Below are 16,406 nucleotides of genomic sequence, written 5' to 3' on the forward strand. Positions count from 1 at the left end.
CTTCACATTCAGCGTGTATATTCCACAATCACTTGTACACACCGTCTCCAACACTTGTTAATACAACTGTAAAAACAGCGGGAATTGATTTCAGTTTCACCGGTTATCACATGTTAGGTCACATGTGCAATATGCAAATGCTTACCGGTACTTCCGGCTCTCTGCTCACGGATGTTGATTGTTTTACCGTGTCAGGTGGTTTGACAATCTGCATCGAGGCGAGGGTCATTTCAACTTTATTTGCAGAAATTATTAAACTTTATTCAAGGAAAAGAGATACAAATCATGTTTATGTATGGAAATAGTTATTGGAACAGTTATTTAGGACGAAATGCGAAGTTTTATTGTCAAATGCTGGGCTGGCTATCGGACGCCGGTTGACATCGCCAGTGGAAAAAAATGTGAGATCTTTGACTCCGTGTATAAGACGACCCCCCTTCTTAGCCCCCTCATTTTAGGTACGAAAAACTCGCCTTATACACAGCGATATACGGTAGTGTTCCACATTACCTGTATCTTAGTTAAGAGTGAACGATTGGGTCTCTGAATCTCTGAATAGAGTTCCACATTACCAGTGTCTTTGTTATTAGTGAACGATTGGGTCTCTGAATCTCTGAATCTCTGAACAGTGTTCCACATTTCCTGTGTCTTAGTTATTAGTGAACGATTGGGTCTCTGAATGTGATTGATAGGCATTTCATAGAAGTTGATGGATGACAAATAACTTGTCTACTTTGTCTCTTAATGGTGTTCACCAGTCAGTGAATGGTGTTCCACATAACCTGTATCTTAGTTATTAGTAGAAAGATTGAGTCTATGATTTGTGTCTAAGGAGAGCAATAAGGTGCTGGAAACCTATGAGTTTATAAGTTATGACTAAGAGAAGAAAACATTTACTAAGGCCTTCAAAGAAAAACGATTGATACATGCCAAGTTGTGGATGTAGTAGAAAATCTCATGTTTTATTAGATATAAGGAAGAGAGTCAGGGACCAGGCTTATCATTTCACAAACATTTACCTTGAATAGTAGTCACAATCCATTTGTTATCCCCCGCCGCGGGAAAGCGCGAAGCGGGGGATATGGTATTCACGACCGTCCGTCCGTACGTCCCACCTGTTTGTTGCCACGATATCTCAAGAACTAAACACTGGATTGTCTTCATATTTGGAACTATGGTGTATATACAGACTCCGCAGACACCAGTCGGTTTTGGTGACCTTGATCCCATTTTCAAGGTCACAGCAGACAAATCTGCTTTTAGAGTTGGAAAACGGTGTTGCCGCGATATCTCAAGAACTAAACACTGGATTGTCTTCATATTTGGAACTATGGTGTATATACAGACACCGCAGACACCAGTCGGTTTTGGTGACCTTGACCCCATTTTCAAGGTCACAGCAGGCAAATCTGCTTTTGGAGTTGGAAAACGGTGTTGCCGCGATATCTCAAGAACTAAACACTGGATTGTCTTCATATTTGGAACTATAGTGTATATACAGACTCCGCAGACACCAGTCGGTTTTGGTGACCTTGATCCCATTTTCAAGGTCACAGCAGGCAAATCTGCTTTTAGAGTTGGAAAACGGTGTTGCCGCGATATCTCAAGAACTAAACCTCTCGATTGTCTTCATATTTGGAACTATGGTGTATATACAGACACCGCAGACACCAGTCGGTTTTGGTGACCTTGACCCCATTTTCAAGGTCACAGCAGGCAAATCTGCTTTTAGAGTTAGAAAACGGTGTTGCCGCGATATCTCAAGAACTAATCGCTGGATTGTCTTCATATTTGGAACTATAGTGTATATACAGACACTGCATACACCTGTCAGATTTGGTGACCTTGACCCCATTTTCAAGGTCACAGCAGGCAAATCTGTTTTTGGAGTTGGAAAACGGTGTTGCCACAATATCTCAAGAACTAATCGCTGGATTGTCTTCATATTTGGTACTATGGTGTATATGGCGGGGGATATTTCGTCACTCTGTGACAAATACTTGTTTTAAATTGTCTTATGTGGAAAGTATACATTAAAAGTCATTAGATATTAGTCCCTAGGTGCCCAACTTCTTGTTACCATGTGCATCCAGGGAACATCCATTTTCACTGTCCCTTGGGATCAACAAATTTTCTTGTTCAAATAGCCTCTAATGGGTCTCAAGATATTCATTGAGCATCTCTAATTAGCTATGCTGGCTGTGACCAGTTTTCATCAAACACCTCATTGTAGCATGCACGCAGTCAAGACTCGTTGAGCCTTTGCTAGTTTTCATTAGAAAGGAAGAACATGAACAAAATTGACTCTTGTAAGGATATTAAGAACTCCAGAAAGACCTGGACTGTTGAACACTACCATGCACAAAACAATCTTAGCTACAATTAGTGTAAATCCTTCAGATCATAAGCATAGACTTCGGATGCAGTTGGCATCCACTTGCATAAAGCAATTGTAGCCTAAGATCACTGTAGGCTACAGTTGAAACTTACAATTGATCCAGACTAATCTTAAATAGCTAAGATCGTAGTAGTGAATGAATCAAATTGACAAGTTGGCGTGCAGAACAGGGGCTGTTTCATATAACAAATCTGCTTTACAAAATAACCAAAATTGCCTTTTCATTTTGTGAAAGTGTTTGATTTCTTTCGACTCTTCAACAACATGAAGAAAGCATCACAGATTTCTCATCAGAAATATTGTTTATTGTAATAGTAAACCACACAACTATCAAGTCAATAGGTAAAAGTACCATTCCCGCCCGACTGGAATGCTGAAAGAAGTGTGAAACAACATACCTTTTCACTACTAACTGTCCCTAAGCTAGTTTGTTGGTTTGTTTGTTTGATGTTTAACGCCGCACTCAGCAATATTCCAGCTATATGACGACAGTCTGTAAATAATCGAGTCTGGACCAGACATCATGAGCATCAATCCACGCAATTGGGATACGATGACATGCATCAACCAAGTCAGCAAGTCTGACCCCCCGACCCCATTAGTCACCTCTGACGACAAGCATTGTCGCCCCCCCAAGCTAGTAGTAATGGTAGCCGTGATATTGCTGGAATATTGCTAGAAGCGACATAAAACCAAACTCACTCTCTAGTAGTAATGGTAGTTAGTATTAACTTTTGGGTAACTCAAGGGCCGCTTATCTGAGTTCATTCTCTAGATGGGAAAGGGGTTTCCCTTTGCATGTATACTGTCCCCTGTGGAATACCTTGAAATATATTTTGTCAAAACATGTTTTTTGTTTTTATGTCAGCAATGGTGCTGGTCATGACAGGTCACGACAGGTCACCAGTTCAACAATTGATATATCCAGCTTGTGAATGAAAATATCAAAATACCTACCTGAGATTAATTTATAAATATTTTTTGAAGAAAATGTATGCAAATATCCTAAAAATTACCTCTAGCGATTAATCATCATTTTTCAAAGATACATGACTTCCCTTAACACCACTTGCCACAGGCTAATTTGCATATTACGTGACCAGACTTTTCTCTTGTTTTAAACAAACGCTGAAATTAGAACAGACTGAAGCTTTGCATCTTGTTTTGCATAATTATATAAATATGCTACTAAAACAGCAACTGTGGGGTGCACGACAATATGTATTTATTCATCAAAGTGATTGTATTGCTACTTCACCGTATTGCTTCGATGACAGCACGTGATATAAACAAATGAAAACTATGCAAATGGAAATAGTGTTTCATGATTTTCTCATTGAAAGTTAACCATGACCGTCTCTCGTGCGTGTAACGACTTTGCAATGCCGTGAACGCAATCCTGGTCATGGCAATCATGTCGCTTGCTATCTGGCTGTTAACAAATTTGATATTCACCATCTTTTGTTCAAGAAAATATTAATAGACGAAAAACTTGATGCTTCATAAATACCCCAATTACAAGAAGATAATGTGCCGTTGAATACATGGCCAGAGTAATAATATTTCAGTACAAACTAAATTAAATCTGAGGCGCGTCGTTTGGAAATCAGCAGAAATCTTTGCCGTGTTTTCCAACAATTTTACATCCACCTAATAATATATTAATTACCCACTGCAAAATTGTTTTCCTAATACGTGATCAAAATACATTTCCTCCTTGTTCTAACCACGAAACTACGCGCTAAATAGATATCGTGCATATTATACGCACCATTCTGATTCAGACACATTTAGTGTAACAAGACGGATGTTCCGATTGAACATTTTAGTCAGGCATTAGTTAACTCCCTTTATCGGCTTGTCGACGAGTCACTTGTGCGCGAGACGGTTCGCGCAGTTTCGAAGACACTAAACATGTCTCAACGCGATGGTGTGTGTGAAATAATTCATATATTTTGTAACTCTGCGATGAATAAGCTTTTAGAAAATACTACATGTTAGTTTCTGAAAAATATGTACATAGGAGAAAATCAAACAGAACATTGTGCTTGATTTTTCCTCATTTTTCTCCCAATTTGACCGTTTATTATTTTTTTTATGACATTTGTTTCATGTCATTCAATAACTAGTATAATGATGAATAACTGTACTTAATTTTGTTTTATTATTTTCACAAATAACACTTGTAGAGACGTTTTTGTGCAACATGCAGAAATCCACGTTATAGTGACAGGCCATCACGCATACAAGTGACCCTTCTCAGGTGGTCACTTGTACGCGAGAGCCATCTAGCGTACACATTACGTCCTCTACTGATGACATGTTTATCTTGATGTTGATGTGAAGACTCACCAAAACGGAAACAGAAGAAAATAAGATGATCTTTGTTTTGATTGCTGTCGCGGTATGTGGTAAAGCGGGGTCTGTTTAGCGGGATAAATGGAAGTTGTAGGTATCGGGGGGGCACACAATTATTGTATTATTGAAAGAAAATTTAAATAAAACTAATAAAATAGATTACAAACATAAGCCCAGATATACAATGAACACTTAAACAGCAGTAAAAACTAACATTTTTAGTCCACTAGTCCTTATAATGATAAGATATAGCGAAACCCTTAAAAAGGGCAAATTTCTACTAGTCCTTATGATACTTTAACTATAGGGCAGTTTGGCAAGGACTATAGGACGAGTGCCAATTTCTACCGCTTTTAAATAGTGGAACAAGGGTTCACTTTCACAATTCAATACAGATTTGTTGACATTCTATATCTGATGACAGATCATGACAATCATTTATACCATGTATACTGACAGCCTTAAGATACTGAAGAAAAGTCTGCGTATTATACATGAGATATATATATTTTTCAGAATTTAATTGTCCATAATTAAGGGTGCATATAAAGCATGAATGTGTATTATACATGAATAAGTAAGTTTTGCCTACATTGATCAATCGGAAGGGATGCTTATTTGGAATGTTTGCTTGCCAATATATTTGCAAATATAGCTGTGGGCACTTATTAGAGTGGGTTGCTTATTACATAGAATACGGTATTTATGATTATAAAATCTGCTGTAAGTTCCAATAAGTCTGTTTTTTTGTAGGAGGAAGCCAACCGTGGGAAGGCCAACTGGGAACACTTGAATGAAGAATTACATGTGCTCATCACAGTAGAAGACACAAGGAAGAGGGCAGAGATCAAGATGCAAAAGGCAGTTGATGAGGTTAAGAAATTGCTGGTGCCTGCAGTAAGTCGCCTTAATTTGAATCATGAATTGACAGAAAAGATCATTTTAACTAAAAGCTAATCATGTTAATAGTAATATCTACAACGAAGAAAATGATTGTAGTAATGCATTTTTAATTTTTACATTGTACTGCATTGAAGAGACTCTGTTTTAGAATATTTCTTGAAAAGTCTTGAACTTCTATATGAATAGCTTAGAAAGTTGAAATGACTTATGTCCCAGTAAAATTTTAAGCGTAAGCATTTCAGTACATATAATATTTAGTTGACATGAAGCAGTTTTGGTTCCGAATTAATTTTATAGGTGCTAGCCATATTATATACTTACAATAATAATCATAACACAAGTCTTCTCGCAATGCTACCAGTACCATGATTAACTTAATACAAACTCTGTAATGTTAGTGGAGAGATGCAGCATCGCTTGAGCTTACTAGAATTAAGGAATCACTGATAATCACAGCTATATAAGCTATGTACCTTGCTGTACATGATCAAACATGATTATTTCTTTTCCTAATCAGGCAGTTGCTTGAATTGGAAGCATGTTATTGCTAATTGAAACAGCTGATTGACTTATACATCTTTCTCCCAAATTCCAATGTATTGTGACAGGAAATTACTGTGTTGCCAACATTTGAGAAAGGCAAATGATCACAGCACTTGCGACAATTTTAGCATGTATGGGATAAATGGCAGAAGTTGCATGTTAAGTTTTTGCAATAGGTAGGGTTTTATTCATTTTGTACCATTCAGATTTTTTGTTGAGTCAGGTTGGTTGAAGATCCCCTATTCTGACATCCTGGCTTCATATTGAATCAGTAACATAGAACAGAAACAGAATCACAAGTGATTCTTCTGCATAATGATGTAGACTTTCCAGTGTATCTGGGTGCAGTTAGTGGGTAAAGGCTTAAACCAATGAAGCTAATTGAATAACAGGCCTTGTAAACCGGACGTCCAATGCTGACCGGAGGCACAAACCAGTCATTTTAATTACCCTTTCATAGCTGTTTTGCTCTGCCCTGGGCATATTGTCAGCTGACCAGCTAAGTTGGTTAGCTGGACGACGACTGACACTGTGCATTTCTTCAATTGCCGTACCTTGACTGCAGCTAACTGAATCAGTATTCCCAATATGATGTGTAAATTTTGAGATGTGGTTGACCAGTGTGTAGGAGGGTTGAAATATTGACCAGTTTGTTTGAATGGAGCAGACTACAGCCATAGTTCACTTACTGGTGTCAAGAAGCTGGGATGTTGCCTGGAAGTGGAGGAGTCCCATTACAATCGGAATAAATTATTTTATCCTATCTGCATGCTCAAAATCGACCAATTTTCAAAAGTTAAATGTGGTCCATTCCAAACTAGAAATTTTTTTAATGGTCATCTTTTATTGTTAGAATGTTGGAACAATATGTTTACCTTGATGACAGATGCTGTTTCATTGTCACTGACAAGGTGTAAGTGGTATCCCTGCTAGGTGAGAGCAAGTTTTATCAACACCATGCTATTTAGGGGCCTGTACCAGCATGGTAAGGGTCTGAATTGCATGTATAACAGGTTGCTCTTTATTATCATGGTGCATAGACGGTAGCTGAAGTTAGCAATTTCAGAACCCTTTTTAGTTTATACTTTGTTATCACAATTTGCATGTTTCATGATGTGGTGGTAGTTTGCCTTGGCAGCGGTTAGTGTTTGTATGTAAAGTTATAAACATAAATTATGAATTTTGTGGAAGAAATGCAAGAACCTTGGTAAGAAGCAAAGGCCTGAAATGGAAGCAGTCATTATATTCATTGTACATTCACATATGGAAAAGTAATCTTTGTTATACCTGTTCGTTCACCTTAATTCGCTGAAGGGATACGATGTGTTTTTTTAAAGCATATAACCCTCAATAAACCTATTTTTTCGCTATGAATCATACACAACTACTATTCTTATCTTGTTTTAAACTCTGAAACGTGCAGTTTAGATCGTGTTTGGTAGGCAGAGCATGTATACTGTTTTGTTGGTCATCTAACCCCTACGACTCCACCTCAGTTAAACCGCTCATCATCTTTCAGGTTCATAAATTTTTTGGACCCCAAAGATAGCGGTGTAGTGAGGGATCACTGTATTTGCCATATTGTCCAAATGTTCATAGATGGCACAGTATTATGTGTCTCTGATATAGTTCAGTGTATCCAAGTTACCAAGAAGACTCATTTACACATACAACTTGTTTTACACGCATTAATGATGTAAGTGACTCATAAGTGACAGATTGTTGGCAGTATCATTCATTTCTATGAATTGATAGTTAAAACATCTGCAAATGCCTAATCGCAAGCCAGTGATCAATATTAAGTGTATCAGCTGTGAAGTTTTAAGTCATGTCACTATCTAGTCAAATTGTTCACTGATGTAGCATTTCAGTTTGGTTCTTTTTCGAGGACATTGATTGACTTATTGTTGTCCAAAATGTTCTAAAACTATTTTAAGTATTTAGGAACGATGAAGAAGAATGTCCTATCAAAATTGATAAAATCATGAAAGTGTCCTGACATGCCTAATGGTAGTTGTCTGTAGCAGACTTACTGTTACTTTTAACTCAAAGATGACCTTTCCCAGGATACCAGTTGACTGGAAGCTGTAAGACAGTTATGCAATGTGTCTAATCCTTTGTGTTAGAGGAGTGCAGAGAGTAACTTGTGTGTCTCTTTCAGCCGGAGGGGGAGGATGAACTCAAGAAGAAACAGTTGATGGAGCTGGCCATCTTAAATGGAACATACAGAGACTCCACTAAGGCAATCATACAACAAATGCACACTGCTCGTAAGTTATTGAAAGATTTGCTTTATTTAACATGCTTGTGCTGACGTTTTTGCCATTTGTTTGCAGCCTGATGGAGAGGATGACTTGAAGAAGCGTCAGTTGATGGAGTTGGCCATCATAAATGGCACTTATCGTGACACTACAAAGCCGCCCACCACGGCCGCTCCTCCACCTACTTCCAGTCGTAAGTGCCACTGCTGACCACCTAGCCATTGCTGGGATCACTGCAGTCGTCTTGTGTGTGTGGTGCAGATATGCTTTTCTGTCCAAGCTAGTTTGGTTCTTTTAGACTCCAGGCATGTCTTGATTTGGACCTATTTCATTTAGAATTTTCAGTGTTATTTTCCAGCTGCTTTAGTTGATGAATTTGCTGATTGTTGGTTGCAGTTTCCTCTTGGTTTTCTTGCTTCCACTGGACTGGTGATGCACAGTTACTTTGCAGCATGGTAGCCAGCTTTGTGCATGTTCTTCACCTTGTTGCTGAAGTCCGGTTTGAGATACGACCACATAGCAAGCAGATAATGCCACACAGTAGCTTTTCCAAACACCTTCACCATGTTTAACCCTTTTGGACAATCATGCTGTGCAGCTTGTTCAGTATTTTAGAAATATGCATTTGTTTTCTTTTGAATATATATTTAGTTTTGTATCATAACAGCTCTTAATCATGTGCTGAACTTAAAATGTAGCCAGTGTACTGAAGAAAAATAAGTTTTGTTGCCATCATTGAATGTTTAGTTAAAAAAGCAGGTATACAAAAGTAGTCCTGATAAGATTATGAAATGCCCCAAATGTGAACCTTTCTGGTTTAGACAATGCACTGTTGTGGCATGGCAGAGTGGTGTTGGATGTGGTGATGGATTTGTATAGGCTACTGTGCTGCCTCTTCTCCCTAGATACACACACTTGTACATTCACCAGGTTGTGCTTCACATACTGTTCAACCTATATATTTTCTGCCTCTAAATCTCTCTGCCTTTTTCTTTTTCAGATATTATGTCATGTTTAGTTGGTTTGGCAATTATTTTATTTGCATGGTCCTTTCATTTGAAAATAAAATGCATGCTGATGCAGAGGTTCTTCCTGTTTTTCCAGCCATGTTCATGTTTATGTTCATCTAAGAGTCTGACCATAATTGTTCCTTATTCAGTATTGACATAAACATTGCTCAGATAAGTTTACATCAACATGTTCAGTGTGTTGTATGTAGGATTGAAGCAGGATATGCATGTATTTAGTAATCTACAAGTAGAACAGGAGTGAATTGTTAATGTTGCAGTTTGGACAGCAGTGAGTATCCTCAAGAAAGTTGTTACTTATATCCCACACGCTGCAAACATAGCCTGGCACCTTTGTCCCTGCTAACTTTCTCATATACTTTAAGATTTCAGTGTGGCAAATCCCTGGCGGGGACAAGATTTGAATCTCACAAGAAGCACAGCAGGACATTCAGGCAAGAGAGTTAACTACCTCCCTATGTACTATGCAGCAGCAATAAGACCACTCACTAACTGTGGACCCACCCCTCTTACACAGCCACAGTTTTCTCACATGACCACACCCACATCACAAAAACCTGGTGGGCACCGGTGCCCTGACACTTGTTTTGCATTCTTACATACATGGCTCTGGTTGTTTCAGTGTAATGTGATATTTTAACCAAGTTACTTGGACAGGAGTAGTACTTTTCCTGGAATGAACTCTCTTCCATCCATTTTTGACTTTTATACATTGTCTCCTCTCAACTTCAAGGCCTATGTAGCAGATATTTATTAATGATCCCAGCTAGGTCTAAAATGTTCTCACAGAATTCTGAACCAATTCTATACATGAATGCTAAAAGTGTCATGTTTTCCTATTGCTCAATCAATATTGAATATTTATGCAGAAATTATGTGGTATATATATATATAACGTAGGATACATTTTTTGGCATTTTAAATATATCCTAATGTATATTGACCCTATTTATCTTATTTAAGGGAATTTCAACATCTTCTCTGAAGCCTCCTGGGTTAGGAAGCAGATTTCTTTTTTATGGTCCAAGCATAAATTTTTATTCATTTTATGAAAATGACAGTTGCATGTCATATGACAAATGTTATACTTACTACTTATTTCATTATAATGGTTCCGGGGTAGAATAGGTCTTCAGCAACCCATGCTTGCCGTAAAAGGTGACTATGCTTGTCGTAAAAGGCGACTAACGGGATCGGGTGGTCAGGATCGCTGACTTGGTTGATGCATGTCATCGATTCCAATTACGTGGATCGATGCTCATGATATTAATCACTGGATTGTCTGGTCCAGACTCGATTATTTACAGACCGCCGTCATATAGCTGGAATATTGCTGAGTGCGGCGTTAAACAACAAACCAAACAAAACATTATAATGGTGTTATCCATTTTGTTGTGTATTGTCACATTTGTCAAATCTTGGATGTCATTGGCCCTATGTCCAGCAGTTATTCATAGTGATGTGAATGAATGGACATTTTTTATTGATATATCGTTGCCAAAGTATAATGATATATTGATTAATAATGCAATTTTGAAATGTACATCTACAGTATGCAAATTCAATTGCATGTTTCACAATTTCACAATATCCGGGTTAGAATGGGTCTCTAGCAACCCATGCTTGAAAGAGGCAATTAACAGGATCGAGTCGTCAGGTTCGCTGACTTGGTTGATGCATGTCATCGTATCCCAATTGCGAGAATTGATGCTCATGATGTCAATCACTGGATTGTCTGGTCCAGACTCAATTATTTACAGACAGCTGGAAAGTGGAATATTGCTGAGTGTGGCGCTAAACACCTGACAGACAAACAAACAAACTAACACCAATTGTTTATTTCAATTGTCAAGGTTTGTGTCCAAGTGCCCTGCATGACAGTCATGTTAGAAACTATTTTAACTGAATTATCTCATCACTTATTAACCAACTAATATTTTGAAAACTACTATAAAAGTAAGAAATGTTATATATATTAGAAAATAGATTTATGATTTCACGGAAGGAAACTTAGAATGATGTTGGTCGTAACTCAAGGAAATTAGCTTTTCTAACTGGATCAGCCCTTTTCATAAGTTTAATACATTTCTGTAGCCCTGGTTTACAATAATTAATTTGGTATCGATACAGCATCGCGGTTAAAATTGGCAAATACATTTGAGGGTATATACACTTCATGGCATATTCGGGGTGGTCGGGTAGCCTAGTGGTTAAAGCGTTCGCTCGTCACGCTGAAGACCTGGGTTTGATTCCCGACATGGGTTCAATGTGTGAAGCCCATTTCTGGGTCCCCTGCCGTGATATTGCTGGAATATTGCTAAAAGCTGTGTAAAACCATACTCACTCACTCACTCACTCACTCACTCACGGCATATTCCGTTCTGATCGAATGTTGCAGGAAGGTTCAGGTGAGCTACTCAGCCTTCTGTCTCTTTTTGTGCATGTATGATAATACATCGGTTGTATGTGCAGATACATAGCTGGATGTGCTTCCATATTTTCATCCATTCTGAACTGTACATTTTTCTCTAAGACAAGGTGATACAAAGCTTTTATCCCAGCAAGGATGCCATTTATGCAACTAATGGAAGTTAATTTTGCTCTTTACTGTATCATTTTTGAATGTTTTGATGTGTGCTTTGGTATATCTGAATGCATGTAAATGTCAGTCTGTGTCGGTCCCCACCATGAAACAGGCAGGGGGATTTAGGATCCATCCAATCAAACACTTTTTGTATTAAGGATCTGCTAAACTGATTTTTCCCTAATAATAATAATAAAACATAATAATTGTATTGAGTGCACTTTTCTAAACAATTACAGCTGTGTACAGCTGTGTACAGCTGCATAATGGACAAAAACAATGAGTTTCAATTGTTTTTAGTTTCTCTTTTATTTTATTTTTGTCAAACACAACGGTGTGACAGTGATCACATAGTGCAGGAAATATATATGAAATATCATACAGCACCATACTAAAGTATCCAATTTAGTACTGTTACTACACTATCTGGATATAAAAAGTGCTCATTGTATATCTGGACCTTGTTTGTTATCTATTATATACATTTTATATTTATGAGAAATAATTTGAAAAAGTGGTTACTGAACAGACAGATCATGCCTTTTATGTTACAAGTCTACCTGAAATATCACTTATCACGGGACAGGCAGCTATTTATGGGCTAAAACTTCAGTTGCAATTGAAGCCATTACATGCTATTCCAAATCACAGGTGTCTTGATTAGCAAGGCCTCCTTCATGCACTTGGCTCAAGAAACTCGGGGACAGAGAGGCTGAGGCACATGAACTGCTGATGTGTGTTCATGTTAGGTTTTGCACTATTTTTCAAGTCAATTTAGTTTTAAAATGACTTCATTGTGTCTGCAAGTGTTCCTGGCTTTGCCAAATAGACTGGAATGTGATTAGGTTAAAATTTGGTAATATCTATGACAGCTTTTGTCAGACACACTTAAAAGGACAAGTGTTCAGAAAATACCCTCAATTTCTATTCATTGCTGCAACTTAAACAATTAGCCCCAAACCTATTGCTCTTGACTTGATATGAAATGTATCAATAATTAGGACCTGCAGAGCTATTGGCCTACGTTTTACTGTTTTTGGAAGAGATGATGTTTATCACCGAAAGGTAAAATAAAGATTATATGATGGCTACCATTTTGTAATAGGGACACTGCTGTATCAGTTTTGTCAGTTGACACTTGTAGGAGTATTTAGAATAGTTGGTTACGAAGTTAGTCTTTTCTCGGGGTTCGTTGTGGTAGTTTTCATACACACCATGATTGAATATTCATGAATAAAATGTCATGTTACAAGTGAATAACAGAAACTGCTTGTTCTTTTGACAGAATCACCACGGCTCATTGCTCCTGGGGCTCTTCAGATGCAACATTTGAGAGCACAGACACCTACTGGAGCTCCCATCATTCTGCACCAACGTATGCCTACTGTGGCCACCAGCACTGCTGGCTTGCTGAATGGAGCCCCACCTCCCCTGGTCTCGCCAACAGAAAGTGGATTTGTTTACAACCCATATGAATATCCATATGCTGCGTTCTCTCCAGCAACTATCTTGGAGTACCCAACTGGCCTGGATCAGAATGCTGCCCTTGCTGGTATGTTCGTGCGGTAGATAGGCCACCATCTCTTCTGGCCTCATGCAGTTTCTCTCCCAACATGTCTGACGTAGTCATGCACACACTGGTGCTCTTCAACTCGCCAGCAAAAATTCACTTTGTCTTAATCCATGTTTACATTCCAAACAAGATCAAGTTGGAAGCATTGGTCACTAAAGAACATCTTTGAGTATTGAGTTTTAGGAGCATTCAGTTTTGTATGTGGAAACATTTGGACATGCTGATTGTAACAGGCTACCTTGATCAACTTGCAAATGGAAGCCACACACCATTATATACATATTTATAAAAACATATGTCCCTCTATATTTTTATTTAGCTTTAAAAGTATTTGGTATTATGTTAAACCCCTCATCTCCAACATTCCTAGTGCTTGTATTATGACTTACTTATACAGTGCTTTTTACTTTTCTACCTGTCTTTTGTCTACCTGTTGATCATTCATAGCAGTGCATTTTCTCTTTAGAAGGCATTCCTCCAACTTTCCATGGCCTCCTTATTATGAGCTTATACCACAGCTTGTTTATTATCGCACTGAGTAGCCCCAAATTGCTTGCTTTCTCCTCAAAGGCTTCATAATTTTTTTATTTATTTATTTTCGTCACAGGTAAATCTAAACCAGCATTCTAGGAAGATCAAAGTAAAGTTATGTAACAGTAAATTTATAAATAACCTCTGCTAACCCACTAGAATCCTCTGCTACCAGTTTGAATTGAAGGCGAGATAGTTTTCTATAATATATCAAGTACTTTTGTGTAGTAGACTGCGGTGGTGGTTGTGACTACCAAGTTTGTCTTACACCGTAATTGTACATCACCTGTAATAATGTTTCTGTGTGATTTAATTTCCTACATCCAGCATAATGTTTAGAGTTGATTCTAATTTTTATGCTTGCTTATTTTTTCAGTCCCAGACAAATCTCCTGGTATACTAATTGATGCCTTGTAGGCAATATTAACACTCCATATCTAGCCTTGCAGCACTATTGAAGGCATCAAGTTAATGTAGGGTGACTTTTGACTTAACACATTAACCAAGTTAATGTTAACACTTCTAACTAAAGTTATTTTTGTAAGAATGACTGTAAACATTCTGAAGGCTGTGATCAGAAATACTATATTTACATAAGTCTGAAACGACTTTAAATTATTCCCCTCTTGGGGAATTTGACCTTGACTTTTGTTTTTTCGATTAAGCAAGGTCAGATGGACCATAGGGTAATTTGACCTTTGACCAAAGATAGGTTAAAGGTCATTGGACCAGGAGATATGTCACATATGATGTTCTTGGTGTCTCTGCAGAGAGTGGACAAAACTGACTAAACTACCAATATATGTTTGCTATGATGCCATGACCCTCAGTAAGTTATCAATCACCCTTCTTCCCTGTCCGATCAAGTCAGTTTTGTCCATGAACTGTCCTGCTGACTCGTAAGCCTCAGCATTTTGCTGTCGATCATTATAGGTGCTGTGCCCAAAATGAGGAGAACTTTAGCAGGAGTGCGAGATCACCCTTACACAAGGGTGACAACACTTCCATGATGAGTGGAAGGTTAGTTCTATATATTTAAGCACAAGAGATCCATCATTCGTATCATCCTCTATCTTTTGAGTAGTATGATTTATGCATTTGTGTGTTGGATATGATTCAAGAATCAAGTATGAAAAGAACCAGGCACACATACACACACATTTCTCTTTACACTAAGTAGTAACTTGAAATTGCAAATGTTGTCCATGTATTTCTGTTTTTGTCTTGGAACCATATCGAAAGATGGTTGTAAGTTGTTTGATAGCCTGGAATTTACTGACATGCCAGCGTCACATTGAGGAAACAGCATGGCAAGGGTTATTCAAGGTTTCCTTTTTGTACATACCAGTTTTAAATACAGAGAACAAAATTTCATTAACCCATAGGTGAAGTAACGCAGCTGAGATTGCTAGCTGGTAGTGTGTATGTGTGACTACAGTGTTTGATGCAGGCCATCGCAGGTCATCCGTTGAAATCCAGGCAGCTCTATTGCTGCCATGTGTTCATACCTACTTATATGTTTATGACATGATTCTGGCAGAGGTGCTTTTACATGACAAAAATCAAAACTACAAAGTATTGCCATGGAAATGTTTTTGTTGCCTATATATAAGCAAATTATTTGTTTTGTTGTTGGGTGTAGAAGGTTAATAAAACATCTACTAGCCTTTGTTGTCCCTCCCCATTCTATTAGGGATGTTGAGTGTTCGAAATGATGGATCTCTTAAATCCACATGGGTTTTTGGAAGCATTTTATATTTTATGTCAATTTTATTTCCTTTTACTGTTTTTGTATGCAAAGTATTTATATTTTCTTTTTACATATCTTGTTATGCTTATGTTGATGTATATTATTGAATATGTATATGTGATAGGCACAGACGGCATGCCTCTGCTATCTAGTGTATAGAGATGTGAGGAAGTACTGCCCCTTGTGGTGGTAAGGGGAAGTGCTGGGTGGGCTCATACCTACATAATCTTGTTCCATGTCCACAGTAGACAATAGCATATCATCTTGGAATGGGTAGGGGGCAGTTTTATGTTTATTCATAATCAGAAACCAATATTTTACATTGTTGATGTTAAATTTTTATTTTAAGGCATTAGTCTTGACTGAAGCCAAATGGTTTCAATAAACTGCAGATGTTATAGTAGTGTAGTTACATTTTGTTGTTTATGAACTGTTTTCATACTATAAGCGATTGACAAATCAAAGCTCGGAATGAAT

General features: G+C 37.8%; 1 protein-coding gene across 7 annotated transcripts in view; it reads left to right on the forward strand.

Moving 5' to 3' along the window:
• LOC124116882 (protein quaking-A-like) overlaps window positions 1-16,406 on the forward strand; it is a 36,966-nt gene that overhangs the window by 15,684 nt on the left and 4,876 nt on the right. For 5 of the 7 annotated variants that reach the window (XM_046478470.2, XM_046478471.2, XM_046478467.2 and 2 more), the window contains 5 exons: window positions 5,510-5,653; window positions 8,539-8,656; window positions 9,857-9,925; window positions 13,361-13,627; window positions 15,113-15,199. In XM_046478470.2, the coding sequence (XP_046334426.1) occupies window positions 5,510-5,653; window positions 8,539-8,656; window positions 9,857-9,925; window positions 13,361-13,627; window positions 15,113-15,189 (675 nt within the window). In that variant the 3' untranslated portion in view covers window positions 15,190-15,199. Of the gene's footprint in view, window positions 1-5,509; window positions 5,654-8,363; window positions 8,473-8,538; window positions 8,657-9,856; window positions 9,926-13,360; window positions 13,628-15,112; window positions 15,200-16,406 lie in introns of all 7 variants that reach the window. The other 2 variants (XM_046478468.2, XM_046478469.2) reach the window with 2 other exon arrangements.

This window comes from Haliotis rufescens, unplaced genomic scaffold (assembly GCF_023055435.1).
Source record: "Haliotis rufescens isolate VD_foot unplaced genomic scaffold, xgHalRufe1.0.p SCAF_5, whole genome shotgun sequence".
Taxonomy (NCBI): Eukaryota; Metazoa; Mollusca; class Gastropoda; order Lepetellida; family Haliotidae; genus Haliotis; species Haliotis rufescens.